The sequence below is a fragment of the Lineus longissimus genome, chromosome 4 (genome assembly GCF_910592395.1).
Source record: "Lineus longissimus chromosome 4, tnLinLong1.2, whole genome shotgun sequence".
Classification (NCBI taxonomy): domain Eukaryota; kingdom Metazoa; phylum Nemertea; class Pilidiophora; order Heteronemertea; family Lineidae; genus Lineus; species Lineus longissimus.
This window is the reverse complement of record NC_088311.1, coordinates 2864991-2889619: the sequence shown is the minus strand read 5'-3', so window position 1 is coordinate 2889619 and position 24629 is coordinate 2864991. Positions and strand designations below refer to the sequence as shown.

At 40.9% G+C, this 24629-nt stretch overlaps 3 protein-coding genes across 4 annotated transcripts; 1 reads left to right on the top strand and 2 right to left on the bottom strand.

The window, feature by feature from the left end:
• Positions 1–3111: 3111 nt before the first annotated feature.
• Positions 3112–7172, bottom strand: LOC135486653 (stathmin domain-containing protein 1-like). Its single transcript, XM_064769630.1, has 3 exons — positions 6635–7172; positions 5107–5396; positions 3112–4902 (listed from the first exon to the last, which is right to left on the bottom strand). Exons 1-3 carry the CDS (start codon positions 7008–7010, stop codon positions 4534–4536), a joined length of 1035 nt encoding a protein of 344 aa, XP_064625700.1. The 5' UTR covers positions 7011–7172; the 3' UTR covers positions 3112–4533.
• A 726-nt stretch (positions 7173–7898) lies between these two features.
• Positions 7899–21186, top strand: LOC135486372 (serine/threonine-protein kinase NIM1-like). Of its 2 annotated transcripts, none has more exons than XM_064769121.1 (4): positions 7899–8017; positions 10410–10842; positions 11998–12266; positions 16470–21186. In XM_064769121.1, exons 2-4 carry the CDS (start codon positions 10524–10526, stop codon positions 17226–17228), a joined length of 1347 nt encoding a protein of 448 aa, XP_064625191.1. In that variant the 5' UTR covers positions 7899–8017; positions 10410–10523; the 3' UTR covers positions 17229–21186. The 2 variants fall into 2 exon arrangements, with proteins under 2 accessions (XP_064625191.1, XP_064625193.1); XM_064769123.1 differs by having other exon boundaries at positions 7907–8026.
• A 1053-nt stretch (positions 21187–22239) lies between these two features.
• LOC135486356 (CXXC motif containing zinc binding protein-like) lies at positions 22240–24530 on the bottom strand. Its single transcript, XM_064769081.1, has 6 exons — positions 24506–24530; positions 24330–24413; positions 23735–23791; positions 23505–23586; positions 23072–23250; positions 22240–22893 (listed from the first exon to the last, which is right to left on the bottom strand). Exons 1-6 carry the CDS (start codon positions 24509–24511, stop codon positions 22813–22815), a joined length of 489 nt encoding a protein of 162 aa, XP_064625151.1. The 5' UTR covers positions 24512–24530; the 3' UTR covers positions 22240–22812.
• Positions 24531–24629: the final 99 nt, after the last annotated feature.

The following is a 24629-nucleotide window of genomic DNA, read 5'->3' as shown; positions in this document are numbered from 1 at the left end:
ATATAATATATATTGGACTGTACTGGTAATATAGGTCAGTCACGAAGAATATAATATATTGGACTGTACTGGTAATATAGGTCAGTCACGAAGAATATAATATATTGGACTGTACTGGTAATATAGGTCAGTCACGAAAAATGAAATATATATTGGACTGTACTGGTAATATAGGTCAGTCACGAAAATATCTGAAAGTCTGTCCCCCATTGTTGACGAATATCATATCGTGAGGACTTTATCAATAGTCACGGTCCCTGGCCCCTCCCACATAAAAGTCATTAGCAAGGTCACCGTAGGCAATAGCTTCAGTATTATTATGTATAAACATGTCTTCAACATTATAAACGACCCTATTTTGTGGGGAAACATTTGGTTCTTGCTTGGGTAATGATGTCCATGTCCGATTCTGCGTTTTGTGGACTTGTAAATCAGTCCAGCAGGGACACTGCGTTTTGTGGACATGTAAGTCTGTCCAGCAGTATCAAGTTTCATCCCAGCAATTACCAGTAAGACCTGCACGTGACCTTAAAGTAAATTTATGACAAGCAAACTATAATGCGGACTGCTAATACATGTATAACTATGCAAGGGAAATATGCAAAAAGTAGCTGGAACTGTCTGTCCAGGTCTCGTTTATAAAACCATGGGCGATTTGAAAGACGTCTCCTGAACAAATCGCCCATTGTTGACTGACGCAGCATTCGAATTGTCTCCACTTTTTTCAGGTGAATAATTGCTCTATCTCCTGTGGCCCAAGAAAGAGACCACTTCTGCGTGGGAAGTTACTTCTGCGTGGGAAGTTATCAGTTTGGGGACAAGTTTCCTGGTGGATCGTAGGAACCGGTCTCTGTACCCAGTTGTCCATCCCGCATGAGTTGGAGATAAATATTCAGGATGCTAGATTTGTGGAACACAATTGAGGTAAATGAGATAAATCTCGATAAGCTGGAAATACAGCTGATGATATGAAGCTTCAGGTCCGTCATCATGTGACTGATATTGGGACAAACCCGAGGCAGGTTGACCACTATTGCCTGACAATTCAATTCATTTATTCATCTTGGTGCCAATGAAGCTGTCACAGACATAAACATATGTATAGACATATGCAAAATAAAAGATTAAAAAACCGAAAAACGTCATGAAAAATGCTCTCTATCATTTCTTAAATTGTATATTTCAATGTTACTTCCCTTTCTATTCCAGGCCAGAAGGATCAGGGAACACCATCAGTTCCCAACGGAATTTACCATTTTCTTATTGTAATTTATGCTGTTGGGTTGACTCTAATGAATTCAATCAAAAATTCAATCAAACATTGTGACTCTTTATTTCAAGTGAACCTTTGCAAAAAATGTGCTTATTCCCCATTGGGCTGAAATCAATAGCACTTTGTGTATGTACTCGCTGATCCAGAATATTGCTATTTTATGTTCCGTTTTCAATGTGGTAATTAATTGCCGTTTGGTGATGGTTGTGACGTGATAACGACTGATCTATTTCACAGCACGAGGTACAACAGCAATGGAGTCATTTGTCTGGGTAGTCGTCTCGGTCAAAGCAAAAAAGTGTTTCTATACATTGCATTTTTGTGCCACATTTGATTACTCAAAATGATGCACAGATGCGCCTTATTGACATATTCATTTGTTTTCAAGAGGAATTTGTTGTAGATCAATATCATTGCTCTAGGCTTAGTTTTCTCAAAATATCTACATGACTTTCTTTTTTCTCAAGGCAGGCCTAGTTTAACAGAAGGCCCAGAGAATATTTTAGGTAGGATATTATTGATATTTTAGGCCCATATCAGTTTTGAGAACAATTTCCTCTTGAAGACAATAAACGTCAATATTAAGTCTCTGCACCATTTTGATTGAGCGGTTTTGGAATAAAATATAAGAGAATGCTCCATTGGTGTTAACAGACTATGACATTGTTTTGGTCAGCAATCGGTTCTTGCCACCTTGAGAGCGACCTGTACATTGTTCAATTGATATTATGTCATTACCATTTACCCTTTGCCCCCCCCCCCCCCCTCTCTCACCTCCCCCATCCTTCTATCGACACTGCAACATCCTCCACCCCATCCTGCATCTGATCCTTTGGCCCAGTTGCCCAAGCGGCGTTCGCAGTAACGCTGCGTTATTGTAAATGTGGTTGCGTTATTGTAAACGTAGCGTTATTGTAAAACGTTGCGTTGTTGTAGACGTTACGGTATTAGGCAGGTTTCGCAATCCTTACGAATGAGTCGACTGAACATCGTAGTTCGTCGGGCTTCTGAATCCTGCCTATTATTTTCCAAGTTTTGCAGTATTTTTATATACATGTACTTGCCCAATAAAAATTGCCATGTCACAGCCTTCGTCTCTTGTCTTTCGGTCTCCGAGCGTGGGATTACTCTCGAAAAGTTCGATTTACACACTACACTGTCTCCACGTACAGTAATACACGGTCGGCCTTTCTGATTCCGCATGCAGCCACTTATTCTAAGTTTTGCAGTTAGGTAGAATGTGGTATTTGAAGACTCGAATCTCTGGCCAATAATTACGCGTACATTTGACAAGCGGAAATGTAATGCACTACGGCAAGGGGAAAACGCATTATGAAGCCGCACGTACACCACCTGAAAATGGACCACCAATCTTGGTTCGCGAACCAATACCGCAAAATCGAAAATCCACCAAGCGCGTACACAAGTTATAAAATCCGGCAACAGATGGCGCGCAAACAATAAGCAGAAAGCGCCACTTCGAAAGCGCCGCCTGTCGCCGAACCATCTAACTAGCTAATTGCCGATCCATTCGCGCGTACACCACGACAAAGCCGAGCTTTTAACAAGCCCGGGCAAATTCGCCCGGCAATTTGTATCGGCAATGGATTGCCGAACCAATTTGTCGCGGCAATGTGGTGGTGTACGTGCAATTGGTCCACCAATATTTCGTGGTGTACGCGCAGCTATGGTGATTGCGAAACCTGTCTATTCTTGTCGCTACTGGTACTCCAATGCCATCTTTAACTACAAGCTCGTAGCTTTACCGAACAACCGACAATTAAATCATCTCGAATATGATACATGTATGGTTTGAATAAAATCGAACGAAAGCAATATTATCTAAAATTCATTTTTATTTACATTGAATATTGTCACGGTTCCTACTTGCACTTATATTTACACTATGCTTGGGGCCAGCTCTCTGCACACACCGGACATAGTAGATCAAGCTATTTTACTGTTGCTTTTGAGGAGTTAGGCGTAGGTGAAGATCCGCAGGGCATACCCCTGCCGAGGATTCGCGGCTGACGTAGGCTGATCGGCGCGAGGCTACGATCGGTCCATCGGGATACCTGATCGGACTGTTCAAAATCATGTTTGCAACACACCTAGGAAATCTTGGAAATGTAGGACCCTGGACCTCAAGCTGAAGTGTCGCTAACAATTAGGGTATCGGTCACGATGTCTCCCAAGAGTTGTTCACACTTGTGAGGCGACAACACGCATTAGCAAAATGTTTGTTTTTAGATTATGACGGCCAGCAAAAAGGTGTTCCAAATTCTCAAAACAGGGAGAAATATGTTCCTTTTACAAACGACATCATTTGGTCCAGGGCCTTTAATTTTCGCAAAGGAACAGAGAAAAGACATCTCTGAGGCGAACTTCGGAAACAGAAAAATCCGTAACAGGACGAAACGAATCGAAACAATCGAAACAATGAAACATTGAAACATATTGTGGATATAATCACTATGTACATGTGTCAGAATCTTAATTTTAAAGTGTGTTGAGTGTCCCCGTGCAGCAGTATATCTCAGAGTGCCTAACCCCTTCATTATATATCACAGATATGCCAAGTATTACAGTAATAGAAAACTGTCAAGAGTTCGTCAGAAATGCTGGCAAAAACATTAAATCCATCGCCACAGAAGTTTGTTTATCACAGCTTGATTAGCGGGTTTAAAATTTATATTCAGATTTTTCCCTGCGAAAAGCAGTATGTACGATGCTGTTTATTTGCAAAATGACGCCAAATAGTGGTATTTTGAATACATGAATACAAGAATAAATAAATGCTATAAATATTCTTGATATTCATGATTATCATGTAACAATATTGTTTTGACCTACCCCCTCGAGCTTCCTAAGCATGTTATCTGGTTTGGTCTTCTCCCTGTTTGTATTTTTATCTTTGCGCCATGTTGGCACCAGCCGTATCAGAGTCGGTAACCGTTTGCAGAATGCCATGAAATACTAAGTACCCCCGCGAAGTATGCATTACACTCCAAACGCAGTGGACCAGTTTCGTTCTGTCGCCCGAAGCGATCAGGATGACGAAATGGACTGCCCCTAGATGATGCTCGACTAGTAAGATAGGCCTAAGCAGTTTGATTTAAGAACGGACACTTTTAAAAGAGTGCCGAAAACAGTCTTGCCATACGTATACATCAAACGAATCCATCAACCATGCAATTCCTGAGACTGACTTCGAACAAATAAATCCCAACATAACTCGTACATCTTCATTCGCATCTTCATTATTCCTGATCCTGTTGCGACATTTCTGTCGTCTGCTGCTTACTTCCGGTTCCAGCCACAGCGACATCTTCCGCCATTTTCATATTTGCTAAATTCGGGTTCTCCGTGTCGTACTCGCCTTGACTTTCAATGACAGTCATCACACGCAGTTTCTTCCGCCGTCTGACCTCTTCTGCGTGTGCTTCCTTGGCTCGGAGCTTCTCCTGAAGTTCCCTAAGCTTCTTCTCTTTCTTCTCCGCCATGACATCCACTTTCTGGAGTTGCTCTTCTCCCAACTTCTTCTGGTGCTCGACGAAGTTGTCGAGTGCCGACTGAACTTGAGATTTGTCGAGCTGACTAATGCGCTCTAGCTTTTCCTTTTCGTGTTGCTGAAGGATGAAGATAAATAAACATCAAAATGAGCAAAAGCCTATGTTAAGTGATGTGGCACACAAGGCACCATTAGCTTTTATGCCTTTACATGTACTGTTTTCAGTCCCGGAGTAAATTTTCGTTTCTTTCCAATTGCCCCTTTGTGACCTTAATTAACCTTTACCAGAATCGTGTAACTAAGTCTTGATCTCTCAACTCACCTTCCTCTTTTCTTCAGCCTTCTCCAGCTTGACCTGGATATCCCACTCGGTAAGCTTCTTCTTCTTCTTCTTTCTCTTCTCAAGCTTGGCTAATCTCGGGGGCGGCCGAAGCGCCAGGCGATTACTATTCTCTTCAACAATCTCGAAGCAGACGCCGTTCCCTGCGCGTGTCTGGGGCCGAGTGATGAGGCCTTCCTCTTGGAGTGTTGCTAGAATCCGCTGTTCCTCTTGTCGTTCTTTGTCCTTGGCGCTGAGACGGCGAGGAACCGCCTTTCCGGTTACCCAAAGATCTGGAATGATAGGATAGGAAAATTTGAACGATTTTGTGGGGGGGGGACTTCGATGTTATTTCATACATGTCATGACGTTTTCACGCGTGTTTTCAGCGTGCGCATCCACATCAGAGCTAAAATCCCTTACTGATTATTCTGCAGATTGCTGTGACATAACAAGCCGGGCGAATTTGGACCATCAAGCTTGGTGGGACAAATTCGCTCGGCAATTTGTATCGGCAATGGATTGCCGAACCAATTTGTCGCGGCAATGTGGTGGTGTAAGTGCAATTGGTCCACCAATATTTCGTGGTGTAAGCGCAGCTTATAACGTGATCTTATAATTGAATATCCAGTCAGGAATTTCATTTAGCTTTCAAAGTACATGTGTATCACTGTAAAGGGTTAATCACCGATTTGATGATAATGAATTCCACCCTTACCAATTCATCAATCCAATATTGTCAATGTATCAATAAACACAAAGTAATGTTTGATCGGCTTGCGTCCGCGTGAATATTTTATGGTATATATCGATTTCAACAAATTAGGAATACATAATTAGGGAAATGATTCGAGCCCCTAGTATTACACTCAATTAATCATGCATCGGTGAATTAGCTCCGTTCATGGAGACTAACGCAGTGTAGCTCTGATTTTTCAAGGGAAAACTGAACAAAATGATTGTCAATTTGGCTTAAATGTGCCTATAAACCGCCACTCCCACCAATAACAAAGGAATTATTGGACTATAAGTTTATACAATGCACATGTCAAAAAGTCAATCATGGACTGGGCATCCTCAGGAGTGACGACAACTTGTGTATACTAGGTCCTGTGGCTTAGCATGGTGCGTCTTCCAAGCGTGAAAACAGTAGCGCTCCAGGAAGGGCGCGCTTGGTTAATGGACAAGACAATGGCGAGACATGGCCCCGTGTAAAGGGATCTTAGGTCCCTGGAGAGAAAGTCAAGCGGGAATATCACGGTTGTGATCTGAGGCCATTGCCGGGTTTCGGTAACCTTGAACCTCTCATCGAGCAATACGGTAAAAACTTCAGAGTGAGGGGCTTCAATACTTTGTCCTTGTACTGGCTTTTGCACGCGATTATTGAATGTAGATAGTGCCTCTATGTGAATTAGAGATGACATCCTGGTCATCGCCTCTTTTGTAGACTGGAATGCATAGCTATATAGAACAACCGCGAACAAGAACAAGCATCACAAAACAAGAACACCAGCATGTACATTGGTCTTACCGTCCAGTTCCTTCTCCTTGAATCCACTTTCTACTTGTTGTACAAGAGCAGGATCTGACAGTTCTGTAATATACGTCACTCCATCATCATCACCATGTTCTCCAAGACCAGAATCGTCACTATGTTTTGAGAACTTGGACCCTGCGGATCCCTGCCTCGAGTCACCACCAACCCCACCGTCACCTAAACTTCCCAAAGAATCACTAGAATCGTTTTTAGGCAATGTTTTATCCTGTGTAATGAACGCGTCCGTTGCTTTTAACTCTGATGGCTTCGAGTCTAAGTCCATAGGCTGAATTCGTCCTTTTCCGGAAGCCGGTTTGACTTTAACTGTCGTTGGGACAGTGGAGACTGACTTACTATTTTTGCAACCCATTTTGTTCTATAGTTTCCCGTGTGTCTCTTTCCCTTGTTTATTTTCCTCTTTCACGATTGTCCCTGTCAGCACCTATGGTGGAATTCAGGTCACAGTCTTCAGAAAACGGTGGTGTATTTACAACACTGCGAACTACTGTGCTTCTTGTCTAGTTGTCAAGGGTCTCTAAGGACGCCGGTATACACGTCAGACTTCTCTCCGCCGGAGACGACCGAGTGTCACTCGTATATTTCCGAGGCTAACCAGCTAGTGGTTGAGAGCTGTGTTTATGTTGCTATACAATAGGCCTAGTATTGAATAGGGACAATGCTAATCTAACTAGGCCTTATCCAAAGTATTGCGCATGCTCAGTTTTATTCAGGTTGAGAGAAATATGCCTGATTAATCTCGCAGGCGCGCATTATGATTTCAACTTATCACCAGATTTCAGAGAACGCTCAAGCATCAATGATGTAGACTTGCTGGGTAGTCCATCTCGTCATCCTCAGCCTATATATATATTTATGGGGGAGGTGCATGCAATGGAGGGGGGCAACTGCATGCAAAACCAGCTCGTACCCGATAAATGTGTTTTTAAGCAGAGTTGTAACCCTTTTGATGAAAAAGTGAAATGGCAGGACCATTTTGATATGGGCACAATCTTAAGTATAGCACCTTTTAAACTGCTGCAAACCACAATAACCGCTCTGAACAACCTCAACCTGCGGTATCAACTGAATCTGGTGAGCAAAAGTTCATGATGCTCATTTCCGGGAAATTGCCACTGTCTCGGGAGTGTAATTCAAACGCGCGGCACGAAGATTTCAGTTATACTAACCGTCACGAGACGGCAGCATGGGTCAAGTTGCCCCGGTGACGTCAACAAATGGCAAGTCCCGGAAGAGAACTGATTTTGCTAGCAGTATACATTGTATACACATAAACTATCATGGTTGTGAACAGTACGTAAATGGCTGGGACGACCAGTGTGTCAGAACTTTTGGCTGCCAGTGATTTACAATCGAAAGGTGAGTCTTGTACGTTTATGTAACTGAAATAGGGCTGGCCCTAGTAGGGAGAGTTATGGAAATACTCAAATAGGACAGGCCAGGACTGGCTCAAATCTCCTGCTGTACATGTCTCTGTGTACAGGGCCTGTCACTACTGTCAGTATGAGTATCACATACATGCATAACATCAACATGTCATGATGAACTGTCTATCTATGCTGCTATACTGATGTAGACCTATAAAGTATCCACTCATGTAGGCCTAGGTTGTTGTGTGTATTCATGTATATTATTGGTATTACTCCATAGAATTCGTAACATAGACTAGGCCTACATAATGATAATCATAAATTGGCACACCTGGACATTTGGAAAGGGGGTGCAACCTAAACCCAAAACTCCAATGGTGTGATTTCAGAAATGAGGGGGTCCGGCTGCAAAGATTTCGTTCTGCGTTCATGATGGATATCAAGTTTTGAGAAGTGAAAAATATCTGTGGGCAGATGATGGCAACTGGTACGCCACCAGAAATCTCACTGACGAAGTTGTTTTGTTGCGGTAATACTGGCAATACATTTATAATGAACATTGTCCTAGCGTTATTCATTTGTAGAAATCTATATGTTTTTACAACAATGCCTGCAAGTTGCCTAGGTTCAGTACTGTGACGTCAACATCATCAACAAGTGAGCTAACATTGGTACAGATCAATACGCTGGTCGATGGACAAAGAATGCCTTTAGTAACGTAGCATGGAGTCTATTGTGAAGGCATCGCTCATTGATTTATGCTTTGGCCATTGCCTCTGCTCTCTCATGTCTCCTGCAAGGATTGAAATATGCTGATCTGGAAGAGTTATCCAATGGGTTTCTTTCTATCCCCGTCTTACGTTCTCAATGAATTGCGTGCATAAACCTCCATCATAAGTGCTAGCTGTTTTATCATCTGATTGAGCTGAAGGAACTGACTGTTTGCTGTTACTCTAGTGTGGAGACATCCAGACTAGCCAGGGTTTTATGATAGGTCATTTTGAAGATTGACGTGATGAAAAACAACCTCGGTGGTCAAGATGGTGCGCAGATAGTAAGATCATCGACAGTTTTTTCGTCTATGTGAGCAATTTTTGTTGCTTACGCAGTTGCCATGTCAGCCTAAGCTGGCGACAAGCAATTTTTCTCGCTTCAAATCAAATCAGTGTTCTTGCCTGAGACCTCCAACATGACAAATGTTTGCACTATGGTTTACATTGGTTTGTGTGCATTTCTCCATTGAGTATACAATTGTTTGCACAAAACGTATATATTCTCTGCAATGTCTGAAGCTTTCAGGACATAAAAAACTAGTCTATCCATGGTAAATATTGAAAGATCTCATATAAATGCCACATTTTTCTGGCTCCCAAGAAAGTACGCAGTTGGATTCCTTCTCTCCTTGGCTTTGTAGTTGAATAAGCAGGAGCCTGGTAGGCCAGATTAAGTTTCACCAAGTGGGTTATGAGTGTCTCTGCCAGGCCTACATCATGGGCACTCACTATTCAGGCTTGTCAGAAGAATCATTTTATCACATGGATTTTCTCCGAATTATCAGTGTGCTTTAAAAAAACTACCCCAGTGTTGATCGTGTACTGCCAAGAGCGGTATCCCGTGGGTCGATTTTTGCTATCGTTTATTGATAATTCATTGCTACATGTACTGATCAGTTGATCAGGTCTCGATGAAGCTGAATCGATTTTGGATGAGTATCTGATGAAATGCCTTGGGTACATTTTCTGATTGTCTGTCATTATTTGTCGATCAGATACTGAATGTATTGTGGTGCATATCAGTGCTGTGTCTTTTTAGTGTAAATTGTGTTCTGGTAAATAACCGTTAGATGATCTTGCCTGGTGATTCCAAGTAGCATTTAAGACCTAGTGTGAATTATTCACCTCCTTTATTGATTAATGCCATGTTTTCCTGGCACATTTTCTCCCTATAGGCAGTGTTGAGTGAAACAATGAGAGTATGAACTATAAAAGTATGTTATAGATTTTGGCATAATGAAACACCCCATGGCGACAAACACGCCTCACCCCCACATACGGTTTTGGTTGTGACATAAAGCATGTTGAAGCTTCTCCAACCTCCTCGTGTCAGAGCTTCTTGGCCTTGTTGTTGGAAAGCATGTTAGCTCCAGGTAACATCATGGGGTCATCAACACGGCAAGAAAAAGACCAAATGACATTCGATTGAATCCGAATGCAGTCAAAATATTCCTCATGTAAATAGTAACTAATCGGTATTCATGTAGACTACTCCAGATTCAGCGTGAACCATTATCGGAGCTGGTTCTGCCAGGTCTAATCCATCCTGACCATTTGAGTCACCCCATTTTCCTATTTTGACCCAGTTTTCCATCTATCTCGTTACAGGGTCCAGATGCATTGACATTCCACTGATGAAGTAACACGGTGAGATAGGGACCAATGTACCTCATTCCACGAACAACCATTCCAGTTGGATAATAATGCTACGAACACCACCTAATGCCGGCCGAATTTAATCAGGAGACCGGCTCGGACTTGACGTCAACGATGTCATCCACGATCAGGTCAAATGGCCCAGCGATATCAGAACCTGCCGTCAGGGCAACAAAAGACGAAATTGAGGAGGAAGGTGACCCGCCACAGCAGCGGGAGAGGAGAATTACGGCGTATGATCGCCTGTCGCATGACCTTTCAAATGATCAAAAATGTCTAAAAGAGATAACTTTGGGGAAACGAATAGGATTTTATCGGATTCGAGGTGAATTGGGCAGTGGCAATTTCTCCCAAGTCCGCATGGCTGTGCATGCACTTACCAAAGGTAAGACTGAATGTTCTTTTCTTGTCTCCAATTTCTCTTTAGTCATTTATAGGTTGGTTACCTTCAAAAACAGAGAGGTGAATCAAATTATATATGCCCGTGTGAGCACGTCCTAAGCTTTTCTCAGACTAATTTTGGATGAGAGTGAAAATGCACTCCCAACATACTATCATTGGTCTGTGTGTATGATCAGTCTCACTTTGGCTAAATATATTAACGGTATGAATAATCTCACCAACTATGATGATTATTCAATGTTTGTGTGCAGGTAGGTTTATAAAAAGCTCTTGGTCAGTTAATAGTACATGAATTATAAAATGAGACTGTTCAAACAGACTTGCTTAGGTCACTAGTGACAACAGCCTAAACAGTGGGGGAAAATTAGCCATCAGTCACAAAGGTCAGAAAGCCATTGAAACATAATCATGATGTAGATTATAAATTTTGTGTAGGTCTGTGTAAAGAGGGATTTGGCTATATGCTTTTAAAACAATAGTATATTCGTAGGTCATTATTGATAATTTGAATACATAATACTCTAATAGTAGAACCATTCATTTAGAGTGCCAGCCCAGCATTTTCTCAATGCACTCAAAAAGAAGAGAAATTCAATCCAGTAAAGTTCTCAAATTCTCATCCCTTGGATGTCAATTTGATCATCACCATTGGAAACGACAAACATCTGATGATTTCACATGGCAATTTTGGGAAGGCAAATTAACGTTTGCTTTCATTTTCCCTCTGTTCAATCACGCATAGGAATTGAGAAACAAGACATTCTCTTGGGAAATTGATCGGGTTTTAACGTCAGAATATCTGTTTACCATCAGTGTAATTTAATCGCATTATTGACATTTAATGCCTGCTTTTACCGAATTTTGACAGATATTGATATATCACTATCAGATGTTAAAGATTGAGCAACTTTATCATGAAATTTTTTAGAGGCATTTAACACTCTGTCCTTTTCTATTTTACAGAACATAAAAGTGTCCTTTTCTATTTTACATAACAGTGTCCTGTTCTATATACAGAACAACTGTCCTCTATTTTACAGAACAACTGTCCTCTATTTTACAGAACGATTGTCCTTCTCTATTTTACAGAACAACTGTCCTCTATTTTACAGAACAACTGTCCTTCTCTATTTTACAGAAAAGGTTGCAATCAAGATTTTGGACAAAACAAAACTGGACCAGAAGACGCAGCGTCTTCTTTCTCGTGAGATCTCAAGCATGGAGCGATTACGCCATCCAAACATAATCCGTTTATACGAAGTCGTAGAGACGCTTGCTAAATTACACATAGTCATGGAGTATGCCTCGGGAGGGGAACTCTTCACCAAAATATCCAACGAAGGCAAAATGTCGGAAAAGGACGCCAAACCTATATTTGCTCAAGTTGTAGCAGCCTTAGAACATATGGTAGGTGCTTTCTTTCTTAATTCCCTTCTTGCCCCTCTGCCTTATTTCAGATGTTTTGTAAACATTTTTCAATGGGTTTTTTGTACACCATGTCCGCTTGATGATGGTGTGAGGCCTTAGCCATGCAAAGGCAATCAATGCGATCATTTCCACAGTGTTCTTGTTAGGAAGCCTGGAATGTTCTGCAGACAAATGAAGCTAGTATTATCCTTTAATGTCCTCATCGTGGTCTCACTAAACACGCATTCTGCTAACTAACTGAGGGACTAATTAGTGAAGTCAACAAGAATGCTTTGCAAGTCATGATATCGAATCTCTGCAGCAATCCAGTCCAGGCAATAATCGATCAACACCACAAAAAAGTGGAAGGTCTTATCCATTTGAATTAAGGAACAAGGGTGATTACACATGCAAACACCTTCCTGTCAGCAGGTCTTATACATGATAAACCTCCATTTTCAAACACCTCTGTCAGCAGGACATCCTCTTGATTAAGGACACTGATTTTGGTCCCAAATTGGTCGGTCAATTCCATTCAATTTGACGTCTCTGGTCAGGACAACTGCCTGATGAAGGACAACATATGTCAGTCCCAAGGGTGTCACTAATAGAGAGGTTCTGCTGTCTTTGCAACCCCAACACTAATGGTATGTGTTATATTGATGTGGTGTTTCTATGGAAACTGAATCTGTTTATTGATGAACATGAAACGGTTGGTTGCAGAACCTAGGCTGCTGCCTCTCAGTGCTTAGATGGAGATGTGAGACTGCCTGCTAGGAGATCCACTGTGAATGTGGCATGCAGTATACAGTTCATTCATCAGTCTTGTCACACATTTCAGGCACATCCCCCTTATATATTAACTTGGCAGTTGCGTGGCAAGAAACAAAATGTATAGTATTTATGAGACAGGTTTCAGTATTGAAAAGCCTGTTGTTGCAACACTGAGGTTCTATCCATGCCATCAGACTCATTTGTGGATTGCACCACTAGACTAGAGATATCCTCATGCCACAGTGGTTAGGCAAGCCATGATGTCAGGGCCGGTACAAAACTATAGAGGGACATTCCCTTATCAACACCCCTTCTAAATTATCAACATGAGTCAGTAGTTTCATGCCATTCCCATGGAAACTGATTTCAAGCTTCTGTGACCAAGTTTTGCTGATTACCCGAGTGTTTACTTCCGCGTGTCATGTCCTCCTTTGATTGCCAAGGTTATATCAAAGCACCGAATCGATCTGGGCACGGGATACAAAAAGATTCATCAACAGTGTCTTTGATTATTCATTGATCATATTCTCCATGAACTTCTTTAGGCGGACTGCAACCGAAGATCTCTGGAAGCGGATGCATGAGGAAGGACGCTCCTATTTATCAAGTACTCGTATGGGTTTTAAGTTGGCTTGGTTGACGTCTCATGCAACTATAAATCAGTTTTGAAATATAATTTCCTCATGGCTCATCATTGCCTACATAGAAAACTGCTCATTAGGAAACTGAAAAATTACAAGGGAACATGATATCATGACTGAATATACAGTCTCCTACTACAGGACCTCAGGCAGGCGTGAGAGATGAGAAGGCAATTTGATATGGCCCTAAGCGATTGTGGTATAATTTTATAGCAGTTCTGTCAATAAGTTTGTGAAATAAGACACACCAGTATCAAATTGCTGGAGGTACATTTTATAGTATACCAGTGTGAGGTGTTGTATATGCAAATGTATACCAAAAAAGTGTGTGTGAAAAATTTAGTTTGTTATACATGCTGGCGAGGGAATCTATATAAAATGCAGGGTACAAGGATGCGCTACACATGTAATTGAGAGTGGGCCCATCTCTGCCTGTCTTACACTGTTGTTAGGCTTCTGTGGTTGCTCTAAGAGGCCGACCAGAGTGGATAAGCCATGATGAAACATCGACTGCACTGGTCGGCAATTAGTGGTAATTTTATGGAAGAAGGAGAAGGTGAATGTCATGCACCTGGGAGATAAGTGGTAGAGTGGTGCTCTAGCGGTGTTTGGCGGATGAAGGGCTTACAGAATAAGCTGTAATCCACGCCAAGTAATGTCATGGGGCAGGTGATTACAGAAGCTCTCAGCTTTGCTGCAGTGGCAAGAAAGGGCGAATCAGAGTGGGCAACTCTGCATAAGGACTATAAGGTACTTCAGGGCACTAATCGAATTTGTCTTGAGGAATATTCTCCCCTGATCAGTGCACTGACAGTTATTCTCAAAGTAACCATCGTGCCCAATTTGCGGTGACCAATCTTCTGCACTCATCAGCTGCTTGATTTTCATGGTCACATAAAAAGCAGCTGCCCTCAGCTGAATTGAAGTGATACAAGATACATTTCCTGTAGCAATCTTTGCTAAAAAAATCAATTTTTGTTAAGTTTTGAGAAATGTGCACAGCCATTTTGCTAAAAGATATGAAATCAAAGAGCCGAATTTGTCTCATTTCTCAACAGTATGATGCCAAGAGCAAGATTCACATTTCACTCCGGACTCCTGACTTGTCAACTCTCACATCTTTCTCTCGGTGAAATAAAAGGAAATATGTACTAAACTTGTATGAACGGGTGTGTGGTGGTTTTCGTCTGGAAAATCATGACGGCCATTTAACATCCATTATGTACTGGTAGGAGGAAGTTTCTTGGTTAGTGGTCTTGTTCCTGTGCATTCCTATTAGTTACCACTAGCACCTATAATGAGACATGGTGTGACCAGTTGTAAAATGATAATAATGCACATAATATTATAACTCTACTAGCAGACTAGGGCAACCAGGTCTTGCTGTGCCATGATATTCTATGGTAATGAGAAATTGGTCAATAACAATTAAGCTGAGATCTAATGTGATTTGATTACATCCTAGTCATCATCAAGTATCTCTTTGTGATGAAAAATCTCTATGTTGATTGTCACAATAATTATCTGTGATTGATTTAGCACTGTCAGCCCGTGTTGTGGTGCTAATGATTCAAAATCATTGGGGTGCGATATGATCGTTGGTATGACAACCAGTCCTACTCCACAGGTGATTATATAGAATGCAATGGATGACAGGCATGACAGGGGGTAAATAATAAGGACATTTTGAGAAAATACAAAAAGTATGATGTAAATGGAGTCTGACATATCAAGAGGCTTTTTTTGGAATGAAAATGCAACTATTGGACACGCGTTGTCTGTAAAGCTTAGCAATGTCAATACTGACTGACACACAATGCTAGTGATGAAACTATAGGCGCTTATACATATCCAGCAATATATATTTCCAACTTGGTGCTGAGGCATTATTGATATTACAGTATTTATGCCTCACTTTGTCTCTCAAAAGGCCTCTCGGCAAAAAGGATATAAAGTATAAAAAACATATCAGGTGATGTTGTTTTTTATCCACAACCAATAATTTCAATTGATTAATGGTTGTCTACCTGTCTACGAACTCATCTTGAAGTCCATGGTTAGCATCAATCTGCGCTCAACTCCTTTGAGTTAGCACCTCTTTCAACAGAAGTATGAACAATATTTCTGGATTTAGTATCTGGTTACGCATCATGCGCATGCCAGACTCTGTTACAGTAGTCATTCATGTGCATGCCAGTTGAAAAATGCCGAAATTTTGGTTCAACTTCTGGTGCTGCATGGTCATGATTGCTGAAGTCAAAATGGTTGATTCAACAGTTCTTCCTCGCCCATGTTGCACAATGCTGTTATATCCAGTCGAATCAATGAGTATTCAGGCAATGTTTGATGAAATGGCCTCCTCTGCATCTCCCGAGGTAGCCTGTCTGTCCACTGATATACTTTATCCTGTCTGTCATAGCACTTGTCTTGAATAATGCATGAACCTCTCCCGGCCTGTATTGGCAATCACTAACATGGTTGCTAATATTGTGTTGGAATGTTGATTTGTGATTTTATTTAGAGCCCATTTAGAGCCCAGGACTCCATTCCCTTGAGGAGGAACATCCCGTGAGCAGTCAGAATGTTTTTCAACGTTTGTTTTGCCATTAAATGATCCCATCTTTTTGATACACTCGTCTCCCACCTTTTCAGTGCACATGCAACAATTTCTACCACTTTTTGTTTAAAAACTTAAGTGTCATTTGTAAAGGTATCAAGTGGCTGTAACCTAATCTCAGTTATCTTCTCATCTTGAAACTCAAACATCTCTTCCTTTCTCTCTTTCCAGCATGATCACCACATCATACACCGAGATCTGAAAGCAGAAAATGTGTTTTACGCCGCACCAACCATGATCAAAGTTGGTGACTTTGGATTCAGTACATTCAGTCGAGCCGATCAGACATTGAATACATTTTGTGGATCTCCACCGTATGCTGCGCCAGAACTTTTTAAGGATGAAAGCTATTATGGAGTGTATGTAGATATATGGGCATTAGGAATTTTACTCTACTTTATGGTCAGTGGAATTATGCCTTTTCGTGCCGAAACTGTTGCCAAACTTAAAAAGTGTATTTTAGAGGGGACCTACACAATACCGTCCTTTGTCTCAGACTCCGGCCAATTTCTTATTCGCAGTATGTTGAAACCGGCACCTCTGGACCGGTTTAGTATACAGGAAATAAAAGCCTCTGAATGGTTGCAGGGGGAAGAGTTTCCTGCCGCTTTAGAACCATATGAACTGAACCCGACGATGGCTAATAACAATGTAAAACACGACGAGGTTGAAGCGCGGAAAGTTTTGACCACTTTGGGGATTAGTGATGATTTGATAAAACAAACCCAGGGACGGGATTCAAGAAGCAGTGTGACCGGAACGTATCGAATAATTCTTCATCGGATACAAAAACGGAATGCGAATTTTGCAGACGCAGTTGTGGAGGACGATCAAAATCCAATTCAGAATAGTACGCTGCGCAGGCGCGGGAAAGAGAATGTGACACCAGTCTTGGAGAAACGCCAGTCAAAATTCTGCACAATTTTATAGCGCTAGTGCTGTGTACATAGATTCTGTATATTACCTTTGACAATCCTGAATGTGTTAAAAACGCCTGTTTATTGTAAAATCACTTCACATTTAGAAATGAGCAGGCCAAATGGTCTCTTGATGATGAGATGCAATTTGATCATAAAAATCGAATCACAAACTTCTGTGTGATTGGATCGATCAGACTTCTTGACACAAAGTCATGTTTGGCTGAAATTAAATTTGATCAGAAGCAGGCTATAAGACCTGTGGATTTCTTCAAATACCTGGACGAGAGCGAAACCTTTGAAATTATTGCTAGCCTCCCCTCAAATTGAAGTTGAAATCCTATCCAATTTCTTTGGATTTGAATTGATGGCACATGAACCAGTCAACACACTTGAGGAAACTTTCAGAATCAAAGTGATTTTACAGTAAACCAGTGTTTTTCTGTGTTTAGCCTGTGATCAAAGACTATATTTAATGTCATAATGATAAATGATGAGATACACTTAAATTGCCGCCCAATGCACAAAGACGTATCTGCACCAAAAAATATTCCATCCAAGACAGTTGCCTCATGATCAAAAAAATTATCCTTTTTTCATTCGGCTAAAGTACTTACTTCCTGGATTATGTGTACCCTTTCGCCAGTGAGTTCTCTTACTAAAAATTACCTTTTTTTTCATCTTGACCCTTTTATTTCCTTAAGACACAATCTGTGAAGTAATGCCACAATGCAACAAGAATCGAGATCACAGCGAAATGTCAGCTGGATCAGTGGGACCGGTTTTTAAATCATGGAGAGAAAATGTCTTTGTTTTTACTGTGTCGGTTATAAAAGCTGCTTATATTACCATTTCTGCAGACGCATGATCATTTAAACATTAATCTCCTTTGTGAGAAATATTCGACTACTCTTGCACATTTTGTGAACTTTGGTTAAAAAAAAGCAATGACTGTTTTTTTGGCTACAGCAAAACATTCTGTAAAGGATATGAGGGTAGATCGACTAAAATGATAGCATGTCAAACATGAACTAGTGCACAAGTTAGTACAGCTACAAGTTTGCCAACTGATCACCTTGGTAACCAGTCTTGTCCCTGAATAAGACCCATGCTGCATCCTGTGGGGAGTTTTGTGAACTAAAATCATTGTTTGGGGTGGTTTTAATTGCCTTGTATTTAACAACTTGTGCCTATTAGTCACCAGAAGACCACCAGTTGTACCCCCACATGCCCATAGCTAATGCCTATAGTCCCTCTTTTAACGAGGGGCATCCTTGAGCAGGGGGGGGGGGGGTTAGTCAAGTCCGGGGTTGTCTACTTGGGGGAGGCTACAGGCGATAGATATCATTCCAGTGGATGCGAGCTCATTCTTTTTATAATTTTGTAACCCAGCCATTTTGTACCCCCCCCCCCCCCCCCCCAAGACTCAATATCTAAGACCTTATGTACACTAATTAATGTGATACATTTTTTTTTCATGACGACAGCATATCAAACTGATCACGTGAAGGGTATTTTATGCCTGTGGCTCCGGTGCACTGAAAATGTCACAGAAAATCACTGTGATAGCAAGAGAATCTCACAATAGATGTAATCTCTGACTCCGTAGGTCCTATTACCCGACCCTTAAAGGTGGAGTCCTGATACCCGGTACTTAAAGGAGCAGCATGTTCTGAAGGTCATTGCGATCTGTCGTGGACACCCTCACCGAAAAGCAGTGTGATATCAGTCAGGATTCAGTCAGGTTGCAGTGTTACCTCACATTTTTATGGCAGTGTTGAAATCAGTGGAAAGCAGTCATAGGGAGTGTTTTTCAGTCACGCAATACCAAAGCATACAGTTATACAGCAATCAAAAATAGAGGTTAGGGAGTCATAAGCAGTGGTAAGACAGTCAAAATCAGTGGTAAGGCAGTCAAAAGCAGTGCTCATTTAAATATTTAGGCTGACTGATTTCCACTGCTTTTGACACTGAAAATGACTCCTCACTATGCATCATGCACAGGGCTGGCAGTGGGGTTCAGTGTTAATTTAAATATTTCGCAGCACACTGAATCCACACTGAAACACCACTGATTTTGACTGCCATTTCCAAAACCTCTTGGAGGGAGCAGTCATTTTCAGTGTTAATATGAATAATTTATTTAATGGCATGCAGGCACGAACTGTTACTTTTGCTGTCCTATTTTACTTTTTAGACGGTGTGTTTGCGTCCAATATGGCAGTGATGACGTCATCTGCACAAATAGAGGACATCGCCATTGCATGATGACGTGACACAGTAAAAAGATGACAAATTCACGTCCTTGACCTACGTCATTGCAAACTTTGTCATAATGACAGTGGTCAGATGGGTTACTAGACAATTGAAACGACACATGGCACATAGCTACTGTCAGTGATGTCAGGGATTAAAGCTAGATCAAATTGACATCCAAATAAAGTAACTGCACGCGGCCTGTAGAATAATGATCTACTGATTGATGTGTATTGAGCTCCCATGCAGATAATTTGCAGTGTATGCATACATTACAATTAACACCTATAGGGCCTACAGTAGATGCATGAAGATAAGATACATGCAGATATCTTGCAGTGTATGCATGCATTACAACACCTATAGGGCCTACAGCCTTCTTGATTTGCTGAAAATACAACTTCAGTGTCTGTCCAGATTACCCTTTTTGCATTCATTTGGCTCCTTATGTGTTCCAATTCAAATTGACTAAAACTCCCCTCTTCTCATATTGAAATTCGGGTAAATAGCGAGAAATATGAAGAGCTACCATGATTTCTTGAATGTTTGACTATCAAATTCAAACTTAATACTAGCTTCCTGTCTCAGGTTGCATTATGGGTGATATTTAACACTGAATTTGACTGCAATTACCACTGCTTTACACTGCCATCAAGTCTTAATCTCACCAGTCATAAAGCAGTGGTTTTCAGTCATGTTGAAAATGCCACGGGTTTCGATCAGAGTTGGAGAAGTGGAAATCAGTGGTCTTTCAGTCATAGGCAGTGTTTTTGAAATATGTCGTTCATAATGATATGCAAGTGGCAGTGCTTTGCAGTGGTCTTTCAGTCAAAATCAGTGGTTTTAAAACATTAAGAAAAAATGATATGCCTGAGACAGTCATATGCAGTGGGGGTTTCAGTCAAAAGCAGTGTGATGCAGTCATTTTCAGTGCACTGCCTTTCGGTGAGGGCAGTGAGCAACCTTGGAGGACTCCTCTTTGTCCATGATCAGTGTCACTAAAGCTGGGAGCACACAGAGGGTGAGATTATGTCACGTGTCATCAGAGACTTGGATGACACTGTGCACACATTGCTCGCTGATAAAACATGCCTGTTCCTGCAGATATTTACCTCCCATCACTCAACACGATTACTTACTCCAATGCTGAATATGTGTTCCCAGCTTTAGCAACTTTTTTAGACCAGTAGCATATAATATACATTCAGAGATAAATGAGCTGTCCCTTTATGATGTGGTGTGTTTGAGCACAGGGAGACCGATAAGTATTTCTCATCTCAAATTGTCAACTTTCCAAAAGATTCTGTGTCATTTGATGGAAAAATATCTGGGCCAATATGAACTCAAACAAGAAACCACGGTGTACAAGAACTGACAAGTATTCGCACTTCTTTTGAACAGCAATTTGTATTGTGATGTAAATGGAATTTCATTCTGCTATTATTCAATGTGTTGTGAAACAAAAGATCTTTAAATGTTACTATAAAGTCTAGTCTATTGTGTATATCGTACACTTGGTTAAAATCCTATTCACCTTAACCTGACCAGAGATATGTGAATTTATTTGTGTACAATGTATTTTAATCTTTGTTCAGGTTTTGTTGGATTGGGTGCGCAATCATTTTGCACTGCATTTGTGTAATGTAAGCTACATGTATGTGTACATATTATATAAATAGAGAGATGAATTATACATACACTATCTTTATAAATGATTTGGCCTTATTTTTCTCTTTTTATGAAAGCAATCATTTCCATCTTTATAGGTGGCTTGGAAGCACATAGCAGCATCGTTTTCACGTAGACATTGCCAGCTTGTGCTAGGACTTCTGTGTCACCCTCAGGGTTCCATTGTCTGTGAGGTGATGCTACTCGAAGCCAGTGTCTCCAGCTACACTCTCCGGACTCTTTCCCTGTGGAGTTATAAGGACTCGTAATATTGGAACATCAAAACTTCGGCATTAACTAGGTTTTAGGCATGTTGTCCGGCCTCAGTATAATTGTCCTGGTTGTTAAAGTAGTTCCACCAATGTCCTGGTTGTGAAAGCAGCTCCACCTGTATCCTGGTGGAAAGCGTCACCACAAATGTCCTGGTTGGTATCAATCTCTGGCCCGGTTCCCTTTCTGGTGCATCCCAGAGTTTCATGAGCTACTTGAAGTACAAGAGTTGTCTAAATGGATTGAGTTTGGGTCTGTCTTCAAGTTGACAGTGAGAGATGGAACCTCTACCAAAGGTAGAGAGGTCCCGATATCGTCCCAGCTACATGGGCTGTACCAGGAACAACCAGAGGTACATGAGCTACTTGAAGCACGTCTGTATTCTCTGTGGTCCTGTTGGGCCTGTTTTCAGGAGCAAGGTGAGATAGAAGGTCTATCAAAGGGGAGGAGTCCCGATGTTATCCTCAGGTAACTTAACTTGCTTCTCCTGGCAGATTAGTACTAGTCCCGCTCTATACAGAGAGCAGATGTATCTGTTCATCATCACTAATCTTTATCCGCATTTGAGATTTTGCCACAGATTTTTGAGTCCACTCCAGTTTGGACTCTTGCCCTATGACAGATGTGGGATATTCAGGTCGCCCAGGGACAGATACTTAAGTATAAGGGACCACAACACTTAGCTCTCTCTGACTCTCTCTTCTGGTCCCTCTTATTTAGGTCGTAAACCAGGATTGGCTTGGTGTTAAAACCAGGCTCCTCAGATAGAACATACTCCTTGCCACTTTCAAAGGCACAGACAGGAATGAGATAAACCTTTCATGTTCAGGAAAAAGTCCTTTTATTCAATAAAATAACCTTTCAACTTGCGATACAGATTAGAAATCCCTCATCTCAGCAGTAAAAAGCTTGCAGAATCAAGCAATCCAAAGTCCTGTACTATACATCTTTCACTTGGGTTGACCAATTAGTTTTTGAAGAAATAAACCCAATGAATGTGAAAACTGTGTCAGGCCTTTAAACTCCTAAACTAGATCAAGTGTTTTGCACGTTGTATGCAATACCAGAATAGGTAATAACATTGGCCACTATGCCAGTACACTTAGCGATATATATTTTGAAATCAACGATGCCTTTCTGCATGTCGTGTGTGAAACAACCAACAGTACTTTTCAATGAGTGACACAGAAAAATCCCTTTCAACAAAACCAAAATGTCAAGACAGGTACCGTTAACAACAACATTTCCCTCAAATGACACAATAATTAGTTCTTTTTTTTAAGCAGGAAGGGCAATTTTAGTTAAGAAATTCTCTCATCTGTCTTTATATTAAGCACATTTCCAAGCAGCACACGTTCCCAGTCCAGTCATGATGACATTTAGGATTATACACAGTAAGACTTTCACTTCAACTTTTTAAACTGATGGGTAACATCATAGATTCCAACTGTTGCTTTAGCCTTCTCATCATAGTCTGACCAGTCCTGCAAAGAGAACAAAAAGATGTCTTAATTTTCTCACCAAACTCTTTGTTACAGAGGCAATACACCTGTCAATAAATCATCATAAACTTTTCTCTCCCAAAACAATAGACTTTCCCTCTTTGAACTTCAGATTTTCTCTGTAACAGGAAATAAATCTTATAACTAATTTTTTAATTACCTTTTCTGTCAATGAAATATCTTGAAAGTTCACACCATTATCAAATGAACTATCTGCAGCAAATCCTACACGTGGGGAGAAATCAGTTGGCTCAATACCTCGGCAGTCAAAGGCAACCACTGTCTTGAACTTTCCACTGTCTTCGATGTTGTATGGATGATAGCTCTCAGGAATGATATCTGCAATATAAATTAAGTCAAGACTTTCATTGAAGTTAAGACTGTTACATTGTATCTGCATGTGTGACAATAAGGGCATTCAGTTGGGACTCAAATATTTTGGTTCAGGTTTGGTTTCAAGAGAGTAATGATGGGATAAGTAACACAATGAAGAAACAAAGGGCATGGCATTAACCAAGGTCATATAAAGAGGTTTTTCAAATGCCTTTAGATTAGAACCAAAGTCGAGGTCATATTCCACATTTGTAACTTACCAACTGAATTTTCTCTTAAACATAGCCTACACTTCAGAACCAGACTCGCCTTTCCTCGGCCACCTTTTACTGGAGTGCTCTCCTTAAAGTGTAAAACATGGTACACAAGACAATCAGAAAGTAAAACTGCCCCAACATACAAATTATTGATGTTTATCAGTCCCAAAATGATTTTATTATCTCCTAAATCAGGTTTAAAGGACGACAAAGCAGGATTAGGGCCTACATACCGTCAAAGTCAGGTAGGTAAAATCATGAGTCTCTTCTCCACAGTTGAGGCACTTGAACTAAAATGAAATGGACTTGCAGATTCAAATAAAGTGAAGATATCATTGTATATTTCACGGGTCAATGCGACACTTAATAAGTTGTCCCGGAAGTTGCGACGGTATGTTTAGACAATGGGAGACTGCCAAAATGAGGAAATAGTGAGGATGCAATCATTCCCGATTCCACATTTTAGCAGTCTTCCATTGTCTAAACCATACCGTCGCAACTTCCAGGCCAACTTCTTAAGTGTCGTATTTATCATCACGCTGTCTCTTCCTGCAGAGTACGGTATTAATGTCGGAAAGACAAAAACTCATACTCATACTGTAACGTGATGTGACGTCTTCGTAAACGTTGTTCGCAATCTGATCTTTTATCATAACTTGACCCTACGTTAATTAGAGGAAACACCAGAGAAATGAGAGAAGAACGATTACCCTGCAACGACAAAGCAAACAGGGGTTCTCCTGTCTGAGAGGAGGAATCTACCAACCAAGTACCCAAAAATTAAGTAGACCAAACACCCATGACATTTTCAAAGTTCGCAATGTTTACCTTTATGTACCACCTAAAATCATCCCCTTCTGGATGAAGGTTGGTGATGTTGTCCAGGTCAGCCTTGAACTGTAACCCAATCTTCTGAAAGATCCAAACATGCACATCATTAGATTCTTTGAACGGAAGAAATCCATACTTTGATGGAAAAAATATGTCAAAAAAGTTCCACGTACCACCATCTTGATTAGCCTGGAAAATTCACCCAAATCAATGTTTAAGTTTGGTAAGTAACTTGAGGTATCAACTCTAATTTAGGAATAGATTTAGCTTGAAACAATATTTTAAAGAAATTCGGTC

What these genes read in the sequence shown, in the direction of transcription:
- LOC135486372 (XM_064769121.1), top strand. Translation starts at nt 10,524, where the DNA reads ATGCCGGCCGAATTTAATCAGGAGACCGGCTCGGACTTGACGTCAACG. An exon ending in TGTGCATGCACTTACCAAAG is followed by an intron (nt 10,843 to 11,997) that starts GTAAGACTGAAT and finishes TCTATTTTACAG; the next exon opens with AAAAGGTTGCAATCAAGATT. An exon ending in TAGCAGCCTTAGAACATATG is followed by an intron (nt 12,267 to 16,469) that starts GTAGGTGCTTTC and finishes CTCTCTTTCCAG; the next exon opens with CATGATCACCACATCATACA.
- LOC135486653 (XM_064769630.1), bottom strand. Translation starts at nt 7,010, where the DNA reads ATGGGTTGCAAAAATAGTAAGTCAGTCTCCACTGTCCCAACGACAGTT. An exon ending in CAAGGAGAAGGAACTGGACG is followed by an intron (nt 5,397 to 6,634) that starts GTAAGACCAATG and finishes CTATCATTCCAG; the next exon opens with ATCTTTGGGTAACCGGAAAG. An exon ending in AGGCTGAAGAAAAGAGGAAG is followed by an intron (nt 4,903 to 5,106) that starts GTGAGTTGAGAG and finishes TTCATCCTTCAG; the next exon opens with CAACACGAAAAGGAAAAGCT.
- LOC135486356 (XM_064769081.1), bottom strand. An exon ending in ATTTTAGGTGGTACATAAAG is followed by an intron (nt 23,792 to 24,329) that starts GTAAACATTGCG and finishes ATTTCATTTTAG; the next exon opens with TTCAAGTGCCTCAACTGTGG. An exon ending in TTTAAGAGAAAATTCAGTTG is followed by an intron (nt 23,251 to 23,504) that starts GTAAGTTACAAA and finishes TTTATATTGCAG; the next exon opens with ATATCATTCCTGAGAGCTAT.